The sequence below is a fragment of the Caretta caretta genome, chromosome 28 (genome assembly GCF_965140235.1).
Source record: "Caretta caretta isolate rCarCar2 chromosome 28, rCarCar1.hap1, whole genome shotgun sequence".
Classification (NCBI taxonomy): domain Eukaryota; kingdom Metazoa; phylum Chordata; order Testudines; family Cheloniidae; genus Caretta; species Caretta caretta.
The window spans coordinates 2,995,019-3,010,292 of NC_134233.1; the positions used below are offsets into that span (position 1 = coordinate 2,995,019).

General features: G+C 58.8%; 1 protein-coding gene across 2 annotated transcripts in view; it reads left to right on the forward strand.

Moving 5' to 3' along the window:
- Positions 1–9,488, forward strand: part of GUCY2D (guanylate cyclase 2D, retinal) — a 74,593-nt gene extending 65,105 nt beyond the window's left edge. For both annotated transcript variants that reach the window (XM_048833694.2, XM_048833696.2), the window contains 11 exons: positions 3,290–3,446; positions 3,557–3,706; positions 4,044–4,192; positions 4,416–4,579; positions 5,449–5,641; positions 5,967–6,141; positions 6,622–6,720; positions 6,890–6,984; positions 7,202–7,287; positions 7,725–7,845; positions 8,695–9,488. In XM_048833694.2, coding sequence (XP_048689651.2) covers positions 3,290–3,446; positions 3,557–3,706; positions 4,044–4,192; positions 4,416–4,579; positions 5,449–5,641; positions 5,967–6,141; positions 6,622–6,720; positions 6,890–6,984; positions 7,202–7,287; positions 7,725–7,806 — 1,350 coding nt within the window. In that variant the 3' untranslated portion in view covers positions 7,807–7,845; positions 8,695–9,488. The remainder of the gene's footprint in view (positions 1–3,289; positions 3,447–3,556; positions 3,707–4,043; positions 4,193–4,415; positions 4,580–5,448; positions 5,642–5,966; positions 6,142–6,621; positions 6,721–6,889; positions 6,985–7,201; positions 7,288–7,724; positions 7,846–8,694) is intronic.
- Positions 9,489–15,274: the final 5,786 nt, after the last annotated feature.

Here is a 15,274-nt window from a genome sequence, read left to right on the forward strand (position 1 = left end):
GCCTAGGGGAAGGGCCGGGAGGAGCCCAGCGAATACTGAGGGCACCGTGACCCCTGCGGCCAGCGGGGGATCCTCCCGGCAGAGCTCCCCATTGCTGGATCTGAGGTGGCCGCAATGGGAGAAGGAGCTAAAAGTGCGAGAGTTGGAGCTCAGGGAGTGGGAACTGCAGCAGGAGCGGGAAGAGTATGTCCTGATCTTCCAAGAGAGACTGGCTGAGTTCATGGGCCTGGCCAGGGAGAATCTGGCCAGAGCCCAGAGGAAGCAGAAGGTCTGGTATGACCGCACGGCGCGGGCCCGCACCTACGCCACCGGGGATCCGGTGATGGTTCTCATCCCTGTGAGAAAGAACAAACTACAGACCGCCTGGGAGGGCCCTTTCAAGGTCGTCAAGCAGCTCAATGAGGTAAACTATGTGGTGGAGCTGTCGAACCGGGCGCACCACCGCCGGGTGTACCATGTGAATATGATGAAGCCATATTATGCCAGGGGGAATGTGGTGTTGGCCGTGTGTGGACAGTGGGAGGAGCAGGGAGATGACCCTTTAGTAGATCTATTCCCTGGGACCAGAGCTGGTTCCTCCCTGGAAACAATTCCCCTCTCGAATCAGCCCACCCCTGTCCAGCAAGCTGAGGTCAGGGGGGTGCTGCATCCGTCCCGACAGCTGTTTTCCAACCAGCCTGGACGCACTAATCTGACTGTCCACCGGGTGCAGACCGGGTCGCACCCGCCGATAAGATGCTCCCCCTTCCGAGTCACAGGGAAAACTGCTCAGGACCTGGAAAGAGAGGTCAGGGACATGCTGGCTTTGGGGGTGATCCAGCCATCGGCCAGCCCTTGGGCCTCGCCGGTGGTGCTGGTCCCCAAAAAGGATGGGTCGGCCCGGTTCTGTGTGGACTATCGGAAGCACAGTGCCATCCCTGTATCTGATGCCTACCCCATGCCCAGGCCTGACGAGCTCCTAGACAAGCTGGGAGGAGCTCGGTACCTTACCACCATGGACCTTACAAAGGGCTACTGGCAAGTGCCGCTGGATGCAGATGCCCGGCTGAAATCGGCCTTTATCACCCCTCTGGGGCTCTATGAGTTCCTGACCCTGCCTTTCGGCCTCAAGGGAGCGCCGGCCACCTTCCAGCGCCTGGTGGACCAGCTCCTGAGGGGGATGGAGAGTTTTGCCGTGGCGTATATTGATGACAGCTGTGTCTGTAGCCAGACCTGGGAGGACCACGTGTCCCAGGTCAGACAAGTGCTGGACCGACTCCTGGGGGCTGGGCTGACTGTAAAAGCAGAGAAGTGCAAGGTGGGGATGGCTGAAGTATCTTACCTGGGCCATCAGGTGGGGAGCGGCCAATCAGCCAAGGTGGAGGTGATCAGAGACTGACCCGCTCCCCACACCAAAAAGCAGGTCCAAGCCTTTATTGGGATGGCAGGATACTACCGAAGATTTGTGCCCCACTTTAGCGCCATAGCCACCCCCATCACTGAGCTATGCAAGAAGGGGAAGCCAGACAAGGTGGTCTGGACCGAGCAGTGCCAGGAGGCTTTCCGGGCGCTGAAGGAGGCTCAGGTCAGTGGCCCAGTTCTGGCAAACCCAGACTTTTGATGAGCCCTTTATGGTGTTAACCGATGCCTCAGACACGGGACTGGGGGCGGTGTTAATGCAGGAGGATGAAAAGGGGGAGAGACACCCCATCGTGTACCTGAGCAAGAAGCTGCTACCCCGGGAGCAACACTACACGGCCATTGAGAAGGAGTGCCTGGCCATGGTGTGGGCCCTCAAGAAACTAGAGCCCTATCTCTTCGGGCGGCACTTCACCGTGTACACCGACCACTCTCCCCTGACCTGGCTGCACCAGATGAAAGGAGCCAACGCCAAACTCCTGAGATGGAGCCTGCTCCTGCAGGATTACGACATGGACGTGGTCCACATGAAGGGAAGTGCCAACCTGATAGCGGATGCGCTGTCCCGGAGAGGGGGCCCCGAACTTCCTCAGGTCACTGGTCAGAGTGACCCCACCTCAGTTCACTCTCGAAGGGGGGAGAGAAATTGAGGGAGCAGGGAGGGGAGCGGATTGACCGGGGAATGCCGTCTACATCTGCTGGGACTGTCTGCACGGGGGATGGCAGAGCCGGGGGTGACTCCACTGGAGTGAGGAGACCTGAGCCTGTCACCTGAGCTGGGAGGGGGTTGGACCAAGGTGACACCTTGGCCCGGGAAACTGGACGGGAAACTGGAGGAGGAGCCGGGGGGAGGAGGAGTGAGACTGGGGGAGGGGGGGTTTTGGTTTCAGTTTGGGGCTGGGTGGTGGAACGCAGGGAACCCCAGGGCTGGGGTCTGAGCTCCCTGCCCCCCAGAAGGACTTGACTGAGGGGTCCTGGTTGTACCCACAAGCTCTGTTTTAGACTGTGTTCCTGTTGTCCAATAAACCTTCTGCTTTACTGGCTGGCTGAGAGTCACGGCTAATCCCAGGAAGAGTGGGGTGCAGGCCTCGGACTCCCCCACACTCTGTAACAGGTACAACACACTAACTGGACAGGGATCCCCATGAATAGTTGAACTGTCTGCAATGGAGGAATCCACTGGATCAAAACGGGGTCAATCTTTGATCCACTGGCACAACACACCAGGCAAGATGCCAACTGGATAGATCAACTAGCATGGTTAGAGCGATCCACTGGATCATTCAGACAGCAGGGTTGGGAATCCATTGGGATCTATTAATTAGACACCCCAGGGAAGCTAGTCAGTAGGTCTAGTGACAACAAGGATCTACTGGATCAGCCTGGTGCTGGTCAGGGACCCACTGGGATACACTGGCCAAAAAATCTGGTCAGAAGATCCACTGGATAGATCAACTGGCTGGGGCAGATGGATTTATTGAACCAATCAGGAGGCAGTTGGACCTACTGATTCAATGCATCGATCAGAGAGCAAACTCACCGTATCAATTAATCGATCAAGCTGATGGATCCACTGGATCGATTAGGCACCGGAGCCCGACCATCCTCAAAGAACATAAGATCCACTCAATCCTGGGTCAGCCAGAGGGATCCACTCGCTCGACCAGGCTTCAGGACCAGAGATCCCCTGGGACCTATTGATGCAAATAAACCAAGGAGCAAACTCCCCGGCTGAGTTGGAGGGATCCACTGGATCCCCCACACGGCCAATTGGGGCTGTCGCAAAGTCAGAGTAGATCCCAGTGCTGCCGGCGGCCCTGGGGACCAGCCGGGGATGGGGGAGGTTGATCTCACCCCCCGTCTCTCTCCCCCCGCCCCGCCCCCCCTGCAGGGGATGAAGTATCTCCATCACCGGGAGGTGGTCCACGGGCGGCTGAAGTCACGGAACTGCGTGGTGGATGGGCGCTTCGTGCTGAAGGTGACGGACCACGGCTACAACGAGCTGCTGGAGGCCCAGAAGGTCCCGCACGACCCGCCCAGGCCCGAAGGTGACGCCCCGGGGGAGTGTCCGGGGGGGGCGGCTGGAGGGGTCGCGGTGTCTGGGGGCGGGGAGGGGGCTACAGGCGACTGAGCCGGCCCTGCTTGTTGTTGGCCCCAGATCGGTTCTGGACGGCGCCGGAGCTGCTGCGGGACCCGTCGCTGGAGCGCAAGGGCACCTTCCGCGGGGACGTCTACAGCATCTCCATCATCATGCAGGAGGTGATCTGCCGCAGCGCCCCCTACTGCATGCTGGACATGCCGGCCGACGGTACGGGGGGGAGGGACTGTGCCCCCATCTCCTCCGGCTCCCGCCTCCCCACCCTGCCAGGGGCCCTCACTCCCGACCTGCAGCCCCCTGTCCCCCCAGCCCTGCCGGTGCCCCTCACTCCTGGCCCGTAGCCCCCTGCTAGCCCAGCCCTGCCCCTCCCCGCCCTGCCGGTGCCCCTCACTCCCGTCCCGCAGCCCCGCCGGTGCCCCTCACTCCCGACCCACAGCCCCCCGCTAGCCTAGCTCCGGGCTGCCCCCCAGCTCCGGCGGGGCAGTAGGTGGGGGCAGAGCGGGGCGGCAGGCGCCCGCGGTGACCGTGGGTCTCCTCTCGTGGGCAGAGATCATCCGGAAGGTGGAGAAGCCCCCCCCGCTCTGCCGGCCCTCGGTCTCGGTGGACCAGGCCCCGCTGGAGTGCATCCAGCTGATGAAACAATGCTGGAGCGAGCAGCCCGAGCGGCGGCCCACCGTCGACCAGATCTTCGACCAGGTAGCGGGGGGGCCCATGGGGGATGGGGCACAGGGGGGCGCCGGAGCCGGTGGGGATGTTGGAGCCAGTGCCCAGGAGGGGCCGGGATGTCGGAGCCAGAGTCAATAGGGAGCGGGGATGCCGAGGCAGGGAGCAGAGACGCCGGAGCCATTGGGGGGGGGGGGGCGCCGGAGCCAGGCGGGAGCCGTCTCTCTCACGCCTCCCCCCCCACCCCCCGCCACAGTTCAAGAGCATCAACAAGGGCCGGAAGACCAACATCATCGACTCCATGCTGCGCATGCTGGAGCAGTACTCCAGCAACCTGGAGGACCTGATCCGGGAGCGGACGGAGGAGCTGGAGATCGAGAAGCAGAAGACGGACAAGCTGCTCACCCAGATGCTGCCGCCGTGAGTCCCAGCCGGGGGCGGGAGCCCGGAGCCATACAGGGCAGACTCACGAGGCCGGCATAGCCGTGCCACTGGGGGGGCCTGTACACCAGCCAGCCCCCCAAGTCCTCGCAGGGGCCGGGCTGCACCTGACCAGACACTCCCCGCATCCCCAAGCCGGCGGTACCCAGAGAAACAACGTGCGGCCCGGCTGCCAGGTCCCACCTGAGACTGGGGCCTGGGGTAGAGGCTCCGGGGAGGCCGGGGGGTCGGGGTCCGTCCCAGCCCCACTGACACCCCCCGGTGGTGCAGGTCGGTGAGGCTCCGGGGAGGACCGGGGAGGGGCCGTCCCAGCCCCACTGACGCCCCCCGGTGGCGCAGGTTGGTGGCACAGGCTCTGGGGAGGCGGTGGGGGGCCGGGGAGGGGTCGTCCCAGCCCCACTGATGCCCCCCGGTGGCGCAGGCTCCGGGGAGGCGGTGGGGGGCCGGGGAGGAGTCGTCCCAGCCCCACTGATGCCCCCCGGTGGCGCAGGCTCCGGGGAGGCGGTGGGGGGCCGGGGAGGGGCCGTCCCAGCCCCACTGATGCCCCCCAGTGGCGCAGGCTCCGGGGAGGCAGTGGGGGGCCGGGGAGGGGCCGTCCCAGCCCCACTGACGCCCCCTGGTGGCGCAGGTCGGTGGTGCAGGCTCTGGGGAGGCGGTGGGGGGCCGGGGAGGGGTCGTCCCAGCCCCACTGATGCCCCCCGGTGGCGCAAGCTCCGGGGAGGCGGTGGGGGGCCGGGGAGGGGCCGTCCCAGCCCCACTGATGCCCCCCGGTGGTGCAGGCTCCGGGGAGGCGGTGGGGGGCCGGGGAGGGGCCGTCCCAGCCCCACTGATGCCCCCTGGTGGCGCAGGTCAGTGGCACAGGCTCTGAAGATGGGGACTCCGGTGGAGCCCGAGTACTTCGAGGAGGTGACGCTCTACTTCAGCGACATCGTGGGCTTCACCACCATCTCGGCCATGAGCGAGCCCATCGAGGTGGTCGACCTGCTCAACGACCTCTACACCCTCTTCGATGCCATCATTGGCTCCCACGATGTCTACAAGGTGCTGCCCCAATCCCCGGTCCTGTGGGGTGGGGCCAGGCCTGGGGGATGGGGCCTGGCCTGGGCGGGAGGCAGGGCATTGATACGGGGGAAGATCTTGACACAGGGGAATTGGGGACCCCGGAGATGGGGGGCAGTGCCTGGTGGCACAGGGGAGCAGGATTGTAGGGGCAAGGTTGGGGGGCCCAGCCAGGGGCAGGTGGAGGTTGGGGGGCGGAGGAGCAGAGATTTGGGTGGCAGGGACTGGGGAGTTGGGGGTCTCTGGGTGGGGCACCCCGGAGGGTGAGGACAGAGCTCCCCCTCTGACCCCCACCCCTCCCCGGCAGGTGGAGACCATCGGAGATGCCTACATGGTGGCCTCGGGGCTGCCCCATCGGAATGGGAACCGGCACGCGGGCGAAATCGCCAACATGTCGCTGGACATCCTGAGCGCCGTCGGCTCCTTCCGCATGCGCCACATGCCCGACGTGCCGATCCGCATCCGCATTGGCCTGCACTCCGGTATGGCGCGGGCACAATGCCATCGCCTCTGTGGGCCTCCGCTCATTCATGATGGCCGTGCCCCTTTTCCTCTGCCCTCCCCAGCTTACCGGATCCCCTTCTGGAGTGGTACCATAATGGGGTTCTTCATTGCCCTTCACCGGGGAACTCTTTCCACCCCTACCCCTGGAGAGGTTTTGGTGTCAGCAGTGGGATCCCGGTATTTTCCCTGGGGTTTACTTCACCGAGTGGTGGTGGGGAATGAGGGCTGCTCCCTCCCCCCAACATCCCTGTTGCCTTGGGGCTGGCTGGGCCCCCCCAGAGCAGTGTGGTTTGGAGATAACTCCCCACTGAGATTCAGGGGGCACCTCCCCCTGTCAGAACAATGGGTTCAGGCTCTCTGCAATCTCAGGCCATTGCTGTGTCGGTCCCGCCCAGGCCAGCGCCCTGTCACCCTGTCCGTCCCCACTGTAACCCGTCTCCTCTCCTGTCTCCCCACAGGGCCCTGCGTGGCTGGCGTGGTGGGGCTCACCATGCCCCGGTACTGCCTCTTCGGGGACACCGTCAACACCGCCTCCCGCATGGAGTCCACCGGCCTGCGTGAGTCCCCCCTCGTCCCCGGGGCAGCGCTGGGGTGGGCGGGAGAGACTCTCCTGGGCTGGTGCCCAGGGGTGTTTGTATGTGGGGGGTGAGGGGGGTGGACAGAGCAGAGGGTGGCGATTTTATTATGCTCACCCCCCATGTTCTTGGTGCCCCCCGCCCCCCACAGCTTACCGGATCCACGTGAACATCCGCACGGTCACCATCCTGCACTCGCTAAAGGAGGGATTCAAATTGGACGTTCGGGGCAAGACGGAGCTCAAGGTAACGGCGCCCCTCACTCCCAACCCACAGCTCCTGCTGGCCCAGCCCTGCCCCCCCCCCAGCTCTGCCGGTGCCCCTCACTCCTGACCCGCAGCCCCTGCTAGCTCAGCACTCCCACCGCCCCAGCCCTGCTGGTGCCCCCCACTCCTGACCCGCAGCCCCCCCCGCCACTCCAGCCCTGGGCTCACAATCTCTCTCTCTCTCTGCCTTGCCATAGGGCAAAGGTGTAGAAGACACATACTGGCTGGTGGGACGAGACGGATTCAACAAACCCATCCCTACGCCCCCCGACCTGCAGCCGGGGTAAGAGCATCATGGGCCTGGAGCCCCCTCTGACCTCCATGGGGGGATGGGAGGGGCAGGACGGGAGGGGGTGGGTGGCCACTGTCTGTGCCCAGGCCCTGAGGCCACCCTGAGAGGGGAGAGGGCCTTGAGGGAGATGGGAGGGGACGCCTGGAAAGAAGCAAAGTGGGATGGGGCTGGGAGCCAGGACTCCTGGGTTCTCTCCCTGGCTCTGGGAGGGGAGTGGGCTGGTGGTTAGAGCAGGGGGGGCTGGGAGCCCGGACTCCTGGGTTCTCTCCCTGGCTCTGGGAGGGGAGTGGGGCCTGGTGGTTAGAGCAGGGGGGCTGGGAGCCAGGATTCCTGGGTTCTCTCCCTGGCTCTGGGAGGGGAGTGGGGGCTAGTGGTTTGAGCAGGGGAGCGGCCTGGGCACCAGGCTTCACTCTGCCCCCCTCCTTCAGGGCGAGTAACCACGGCATCAGCCTGGACGAGATCCCCGAGGACCGGCGGAAGAAGCTGGAGAAAGCCCGGCAGAACAAGTAGTGAGGGAGACCAGCGAGCGGAAGGCCAGGCTGGGCCGAGGTGAGGCCAGGGCTGGGGGACAGGGGAGCTGCGATAACCGCCCCCCTGTGGATAAAGGAGCCCCCAGGAGCAACTCGGCAAGGCCAAGCCATGCTGGGAGACAGAGGCACCTGCCACGCCCCTCCTGGCCCCACTTCCTGGAAGGTGGGGCTACCCTGGGCTCCTCCCCCTTAGACACTCCATCAGCGGCCACCGGCAGCTCTTAGCTTCTCCTCTTTCCCTGGGAACAAATCCCTAATCCGCCCCCAACCAGAGCCAGGTCCAGAAACCACAGGTCTATGCAAATGAGCACTGCTCTCATTTACATATTTGATTAATAGGTACCGGATCATTTGCATAACTCCACCATATCGTTCCCCTTCACCCTCCCTCCGAATTTCCCCTCCAACAACCTCCCACCCCGCCCTGATCACAGAGCGCCCTCCAGGAGCCTGGTTCCATCCCCACTCCTATGGACTGACCCATAACCATAGAGACGGGGCTAGAATGCCTGGGACGGTAGGACCGCTCTAGCCATGAGCTCTATGGTCATGGGTGGCCTACGGGTTGCCCCCACTGAGGTCACCCCAATGCTCCATTCCATTTGGAGTCCTCCAACTCTCCTGAACCATAGAGGTGGGGCCCGGAGCAGCCACCTACATAGAGCCACTCTGCCCACTCTATTGCCCTGGCCCACACCCTATGGTCATGGACAGGCCCAACTCTATTGCATTTAGAGTCCTCCAGCTCTCCCTAGCCATAGAGATGTGGCCTAGAGTGCCTCCCCAATAAAAGCGGGAGCGGGGGGGGAACTGGGGGAGACCGAGTGGCTCTGACGTGACTAATTCTGCCTCCACCCCCCTTATCCAGATCTGCGGCCAAGACCACCTGACACTTTCCGGCCAGTCTCTGTGGGCCTTTCTGCCGCAGGGCAGACTCAGATTGCTCCCCCGCCTCGACCCCATCACACCCTGCGGAAGGAGAATGGGCCGGGGCAGGCGGGCAACTGGTGCCGGTCACCAGAAATGGACTCGTCTTTGTGTGCGCTGGTCCCGCCTCCCCAGGTGCATTGTGGGACTGTGGCCCTGACCTAGGAATCGCTGTTTGCTTTGCAGCCGAAGAGCCAGGTGCATTATGGGACTTTGGCCAACCTGGGAAATTCCATGCACCTCCTACTACAAAGCCAGATGCATTATGGGACTTCGGCCAACCTGGAATTTGCCGTTCACCTCCAATCAAGGTCCCCAGGTGCATTATGGGACTTCAGCCAACCTGAGAATTCATATTCATTCCTGTAATGGGCAGTGTCCCCTGGGACCAGCCGTTCTCCCCCCTTTCTTCAGGGGTTCAGACTGTACCACTGTGAGGAGATGGGGGTGGCTGGGTGGTTTGTTCAGACCCTAATTGCTTTCTGCAGAGAACCCCGGACAGACACGATGGGGGAATGGAGCGACGCCCCCATGGGGTTACTGTAGTTTGCCGGCTGAGTGCCGGGGGATTAGCTCCCTCTAGGGGCAGCAAAGGGAACAAAGTTTTGCTCCCTCTCTGCTAACAGATGTTTTGTGGGGCTGGAGGTCCTGGGTTCAGTTCCCGCCCATGGCCATGCTGGCTGTATGCACGAGGCTTCCCTATCCAGCACTGTAGTATCTGGGCTCTCATATGACTCCAGGGGGCAGGGACTGGAGCATGGGGGCGGGGGGGAATGGGGCACTGGGCTTTTCTCCTCTAGGGGGCGCCAGCTCCCATCTGGCCCAGGGTGGGGACTGGGGCATGGGGTGGATGGGAATGTGGCACGGGGCCTTTCCCCTCTAGAGGGCATTGGCTCCCGTCCGGCCTCAGAGCCAAGACTGCCCGGCTCAGGGGGCAGGGAATGGGACACAGGCCTTTTCCCCTCTAGGGGGCACCAGCTCCCATCCGGACCAAGGGCCGGGACTGGGACATTGGGGGGTGGGAATGGGGCACGGGGCTTGTCCCCTCTAGGGGGCGCCAGCTCCCATCCGGCCCCAGAGCAGGGACTGGCTGGCTCAGGGGGGCAGGGAATGGGACAAGTGGGCTTTTCCACATCTTCAGGATGGGAGAAGGCGATTGACTCAAGTGGGCTGAGAGTGAATCCGTCGGGGGCCAGGGCTGGATCCACCTGGTAACAATGAAATCTACCGTCTCCTCGCGGATTGCGTTTCCGTCACCGGCCGAGGTCTGGGCTGCGCTCTTTCTCCCGCGGGGGGTTAAAACCACAGACCTTGCCCCCGGACATGCCCATCGGACCCACCCAGGATTGTCTCCTCATGCACCACGCGAACGGTGCCCAAGAGGAATGTGGGGGGGGCACGGCAGAGCGGCTGACCTGGGGGATGTGGGCCGACCCCCAACTGGACTTTTCTTTACCCACCTGGCGTTTCAGGGGTTAAAAAAAGGAAAAAAAAAAATCTCACGCACATGCAGTACACACAGCTGGCCGCTAGATGGCAGTCAGACCCCCCCCATCATCATAGAATCATCGAAGATCAGGGTTGGAAGGGACCCCAGGGGGTATCTAGTCCCACCCCCTGCTCAAAGCAGGACCTAATCCCCAGCTAAATCATCCCAGCCAGGGGTCAAGCCGGGCCTTAAAAACCTCTAAGGAAGGAGATTCCACCACCTCCCTGGGGAACCACCCTCCTCGTGAAATAGTGTTTCCTAATATCCAACCTAAACCTCCCCCACTGCAACGTGAGACCATTGCTCCTCGTTCTGTCATCTGCCACCACTGAGAACAGCCGAGCTCCATCTTCTTTGGGACCCCCCTTCAGGCAATTGAAGGCTGCGATCAAATCCCCCCTCATTCTTCTCTTCAGGAGACTAAACAACCCCAGTTCCCTCAGCCTCTCCTCGTAAATCATGTGCCCCAACCCTTGATCATTTTCGTTGCCCTCCGCTGGACTCTCTCCAATGTGTCCACATCCCTTCTGTAGTGGGGGCCCCAAAACTGGACGCAATACTCCAGCTGTGGCCTCACCAGTGATGAGTAGAGGGGAATAATCACGTCCCTTGATCTGCTGGCCATGCTCCTACTCACACAGCCCAATAGGCCGTTGGCCTTCTTGGCAACAAGGCCACGCTGCTGATTCCTAGCCAGCTTCTCCTTCATGGTAATTCCCAGGTCCTTACTATCCCATTGCTCTTAAAGGTGGCGGTGTGACTTTAAAGGGCACAATCTGTTGGGACAAGTTACCGAGTGGCGTGGGGTGAATACTCCATCCTGGGCAAGATTTCAGTCAAGATGGGGTGTGTTTTTTTGTTTTTAAAGAGCTTCTCTAGCACAAAAAGGGATTATTTTGGGGCAGGTCTTTGGCCTGTGGTCTCCAGAAGGTCAAACTACCTGAGCAAAATGTCCTGGCTGGCCTTGGAAGCCACGAACAAATATTTTTTTGCTCGTTTTTTGCTTCTTTGGGATGGGTAAAGAGGGCCTTCAAGGTTTGTTTTCTAATATATATATATATATGAGTCTGGGTGCTGGGGGATTAGCTCCCTCTTGTGGGAGTGATGGGAACAACGTTCTGCTCACTCCCTGCCAACAGAAAAGGAGGACTTGTGGCACCTTAGAGACTAACCAATTTATTTGAGCATGAGCTTTCGTGAGCTACAGCTCACTTCATCAGATGTATACCGTGGAAACTGCAGCAGACTTTATATATACACAGAGAATATGAAACAATACCTCCTCCCACCCCACTGTCCTGCTGGTAATAGCTTATCTAAAGTGATCATCAGGTGGGCCATTTCCAGCACAAATCCAGGTTTTCTCACCCTCCACCCCCCCACACAAATTCACTCTCCTGCTGGTGCTAGCCCATCCAAAGTGACAACTCTTTACATAATCAAGTCGGGCTATTTCCTGCACAAATCCAGGTTTTCTCACATCCCCCCCCCCCACCCCCATACACACACAAACTCACTCTCCTGCTGGTAATAGCTCATCTAACTGACCACTCTCCAAGTTTAACAAGAGGAAACAGGCTACCTTGCATAATGACTTAGCCATTATTATTTTTATTATTATTATTAGCCAAGAATAAATGGACACAAATCAGATGTCAAGAATTATAACATTCATAAACCAGTCGGAGAACACTTCAATCTCTGTGGTCACGCAATCACAGACATGAAGGTCGCTATCTTAAAACAAAAAAACTTCAAATCCAGACTCCAGTGAGAAACTGCTGAATTGGAATTCATTTGCAAATTGGATACTATTAATTTAGGCTTAAATAGAGACTGGGAGTGGCTAAGTCATTATGCAAGGTAGCCTGTTTCCTCTTGTTTTTTCCTACCCCCCCCCCCCAGATGTTCTGGTTTAACTTGGATTTAAACTTGGAGAGTGGTCAGTTAGATGAGCTATTACCAGCAGGAGAGTGAGTTTGTGTGTGTATGGGGGTGGGGGGGGGGGGATGTGAGAAAACCTGGATTTGTGCAGGAAATAGCCCGACTTGATTATGTAAAGAGTTGTCACTTTGGATGGGCTAGCACCAGCAGGAGAGTGAATTTGTGTGGGGGGGTGGAGGGTGAGAAAACCTGGATTTGTGCTGGAAATGGCCCACCTGATGATCACTTTAGATAAGCTATTACCAGCAGGACAGTGGGGTGGGAGGAGGTATTGTTTCATATTCTCTGTGTGTATATAAAGTCTGCTGCAGTTTCCACGGCATGCATCTGATGAAGTGAGCTGTAGCTCACGAAAGCTCATGCTCAAATAAATTGGTTAGTCTCTAAGGTGCCACAAGTCCTCCTTTTCTTTTTGCAAATACAGACTAACACGGCTGTTACTCTGATCCCTGCCAACAGCTGCTTTGTGGGGCTGGAGGTCCTGCAATTGGTTCCTGCCTCCAGCCGTGGGGGGCTGAACGAATGTGGCTCCGTGCCCCCCCCCCACTTGTTTTTTGCCTGGAATGGCTTGGAATAGTAGATACGCTGGAGGGCAGGGATAGGATACAGAGGGCCCTAGACAAATTGGAGGATTGGGCCAAAAGAAATCGGATGAGGTTCAACAAGGACAAGTGCAGAGTCCTGCACTTAGGACGGAAGAATCCCATGCACTGCTACAGACTAGGGACCGAATGGCTCGGCAGCAGCTCTACAGAGAAGGACCTAGGGGTGACAGTGGACGAGAAGCGGGATATGAGTCAGCAGTGTGCCCTTGTTGCCAAGAAGGCCAATGGCATTTTGGGATGTATAAGTAGGGGCATTGCCAGCAGATCGAGGGACGTGATCGTTCCCCTCTATTTGACATTGGTGAGGCCTCATCTGGAGTACTGTGTCCAGTTTTGGGCCCCACACTACAAGAAGGATGTGGAAAAATTGGAAAGAGTCCAGCGAAGGGCAACAAAAATGATTAGGGGTCTGGAACACATGAGTTATGAGGAGAGGCTGAGGGAACTGGGATTGTTTAGTCTGCGGAAGAGAAGAATGAGGGGGGATTTGATAGCTGCTTTCAACTACCTGAGAGGGGGTTCCAAAGAGGATGGATCTACATTATTCTCCGTGATAGCAGATGACAGGACAAGGAGTAATGGTCTCAAGTTGCAGTGGGGGAGGTTTAGGTTGGATATTAGGAAAAACTTTTTCACTGGGAGGGTGGTGAAACACTGGAATGTGTTACCTAGGGAGGTGGTGGAATCTCCTTCCTTAGAGGTTTTTAAGGTCAGGCTTGACAAAGCCCTGGCTGGGATGATTTAGTTGGGGTTGGTCCTGCTTTGAGCAGGGGGTTGGACTAGATACCTCCTGAGGTCCCTTCCAACCCTGATATTCTATGATTCTATGATTCTAAGTCTTTGGCGTTCTCGGCTGTGCCGAATCTTTAGCCGGGATGACTTTTCTCCCCGCGGTTTGTTGGTTGAATGAGTGAAATAGCTGCCCCCCACAGTTGTTATGAAATGGTTGGAAATGCCCTCGCCTCGTGATCAGGTTTCCCCTTGGCGGGGGCCTCACCCGCCCAGATCATCAGTCAGCTACAGTGGCCTGTGAAAAACTGGGCCAAAAATAATCGTAATATGCCCGACCTTGCGGTCCAAGGATCCAGTGACCTGTCTGGAAAATTATCGCAATGCCAGCCCGGGTGCACTTGGTTAATATTTGTCTGTGGACAAAAAATATAGTCATAAAGGGCTTGAGGCTGATTGGCTAGGTTCTGCCACATGGGTTTTTGTCATTGCTCGACAGACTTGGTCAATAGTGATCTGCAAACAAACACCCCCCCCCCCAACCCAACACGAAACTCCCCTCCCGTAAAACCCACCCAGAGGTGGAGGCCAAGGGGTCACTGTACTCGATCAATATTTCGGTGTAGTGGGAATGCAGTGGGAATGCACCTGGTTGGGATGTGTCTGTGGCGGGGAGGGGACGGGGGGGGAACATATTTCTTAAAGGGATGGTCATTTTTTAATCTGTAGATTTGTTTTTCCTTAAAGGGGTGGCCACTTTTGTCTATGCTGCGTTTTTTCATGGTGGTTCGATTTACTTGGAAGATATTTGTCTGCAGACAAAAATAACTTTCCGGGGGGGGCTGTGAGTGTCTGTCTCTTAAAGGGGTGACCTGTGAATGGCCATCTTTCTCTACCCTGCATTTCTGATGACACTCAATGTGCTTGGTAAATATTTGTCTGCAGATGAAAAAAAATTTTCTTAAAGGGGTGGCATGTAATCATCCATCTCTTAAAGGGGTGGCCTGTGAATGGTCATCTTTCTCTACCCTGCATTTCTGATGACACTCAATGTGCTTGGTAAATATTTGTCTGCAGATCAAAAAAAAATTTTCTTAAAGGGGTGGCCTGTGATCGGCCGTGTTTTAAAGGCCCAGGAGGCTCACAGCTTTGAGGGAGGAGCCGGCCACCCAGTCTGGGGATCTGGTTGTCTATCATTTTTCATAGACTCGTGTACAAATTGTACTTTTTTTTTTTTGCAACGACTTTTGGGTGTATCTTGGGGGGAGGGAAGCGGCCAGGGTGGCGGGGGAAGGGCAGGGGACTATATCTATATTTATAACGTGTCGGGGTGGGCGGAGGAGATGAACTAGACACCTCACGACTGGGGTCGTTAACGACTGTATGTGACCATGTAAATAAAGGGTCAGGCTAGAGATTTCAAGGCGTGTCCTTCCCTGGGGGGAGTCATTCTTGCCACTCGGGGCTGACCCCGAGTCTGACCTGGCCCTGCCCCAGGCTAATCTTAGTTCCCCCTGTGGTGGAGCTTGGGAACATCCTCTCCTTTTGATGAGGGGTAAACTGAGGCACAGTGAGCACAGGAGACTTATGCCTATTGCCTATGGACAATAGAAGCCAGGAGTCCTGGCTCCCCACCAGCCCCCACTCCCCTCCCAGAGCCAGGGAGACAACCCAGGAGTCCTGGCTGTCAGCCCCCCCTGCTCTAACCACCCTCACCCTGCCCAGAGCCGGGGAGAGAACCCAGGAGTCCTGGC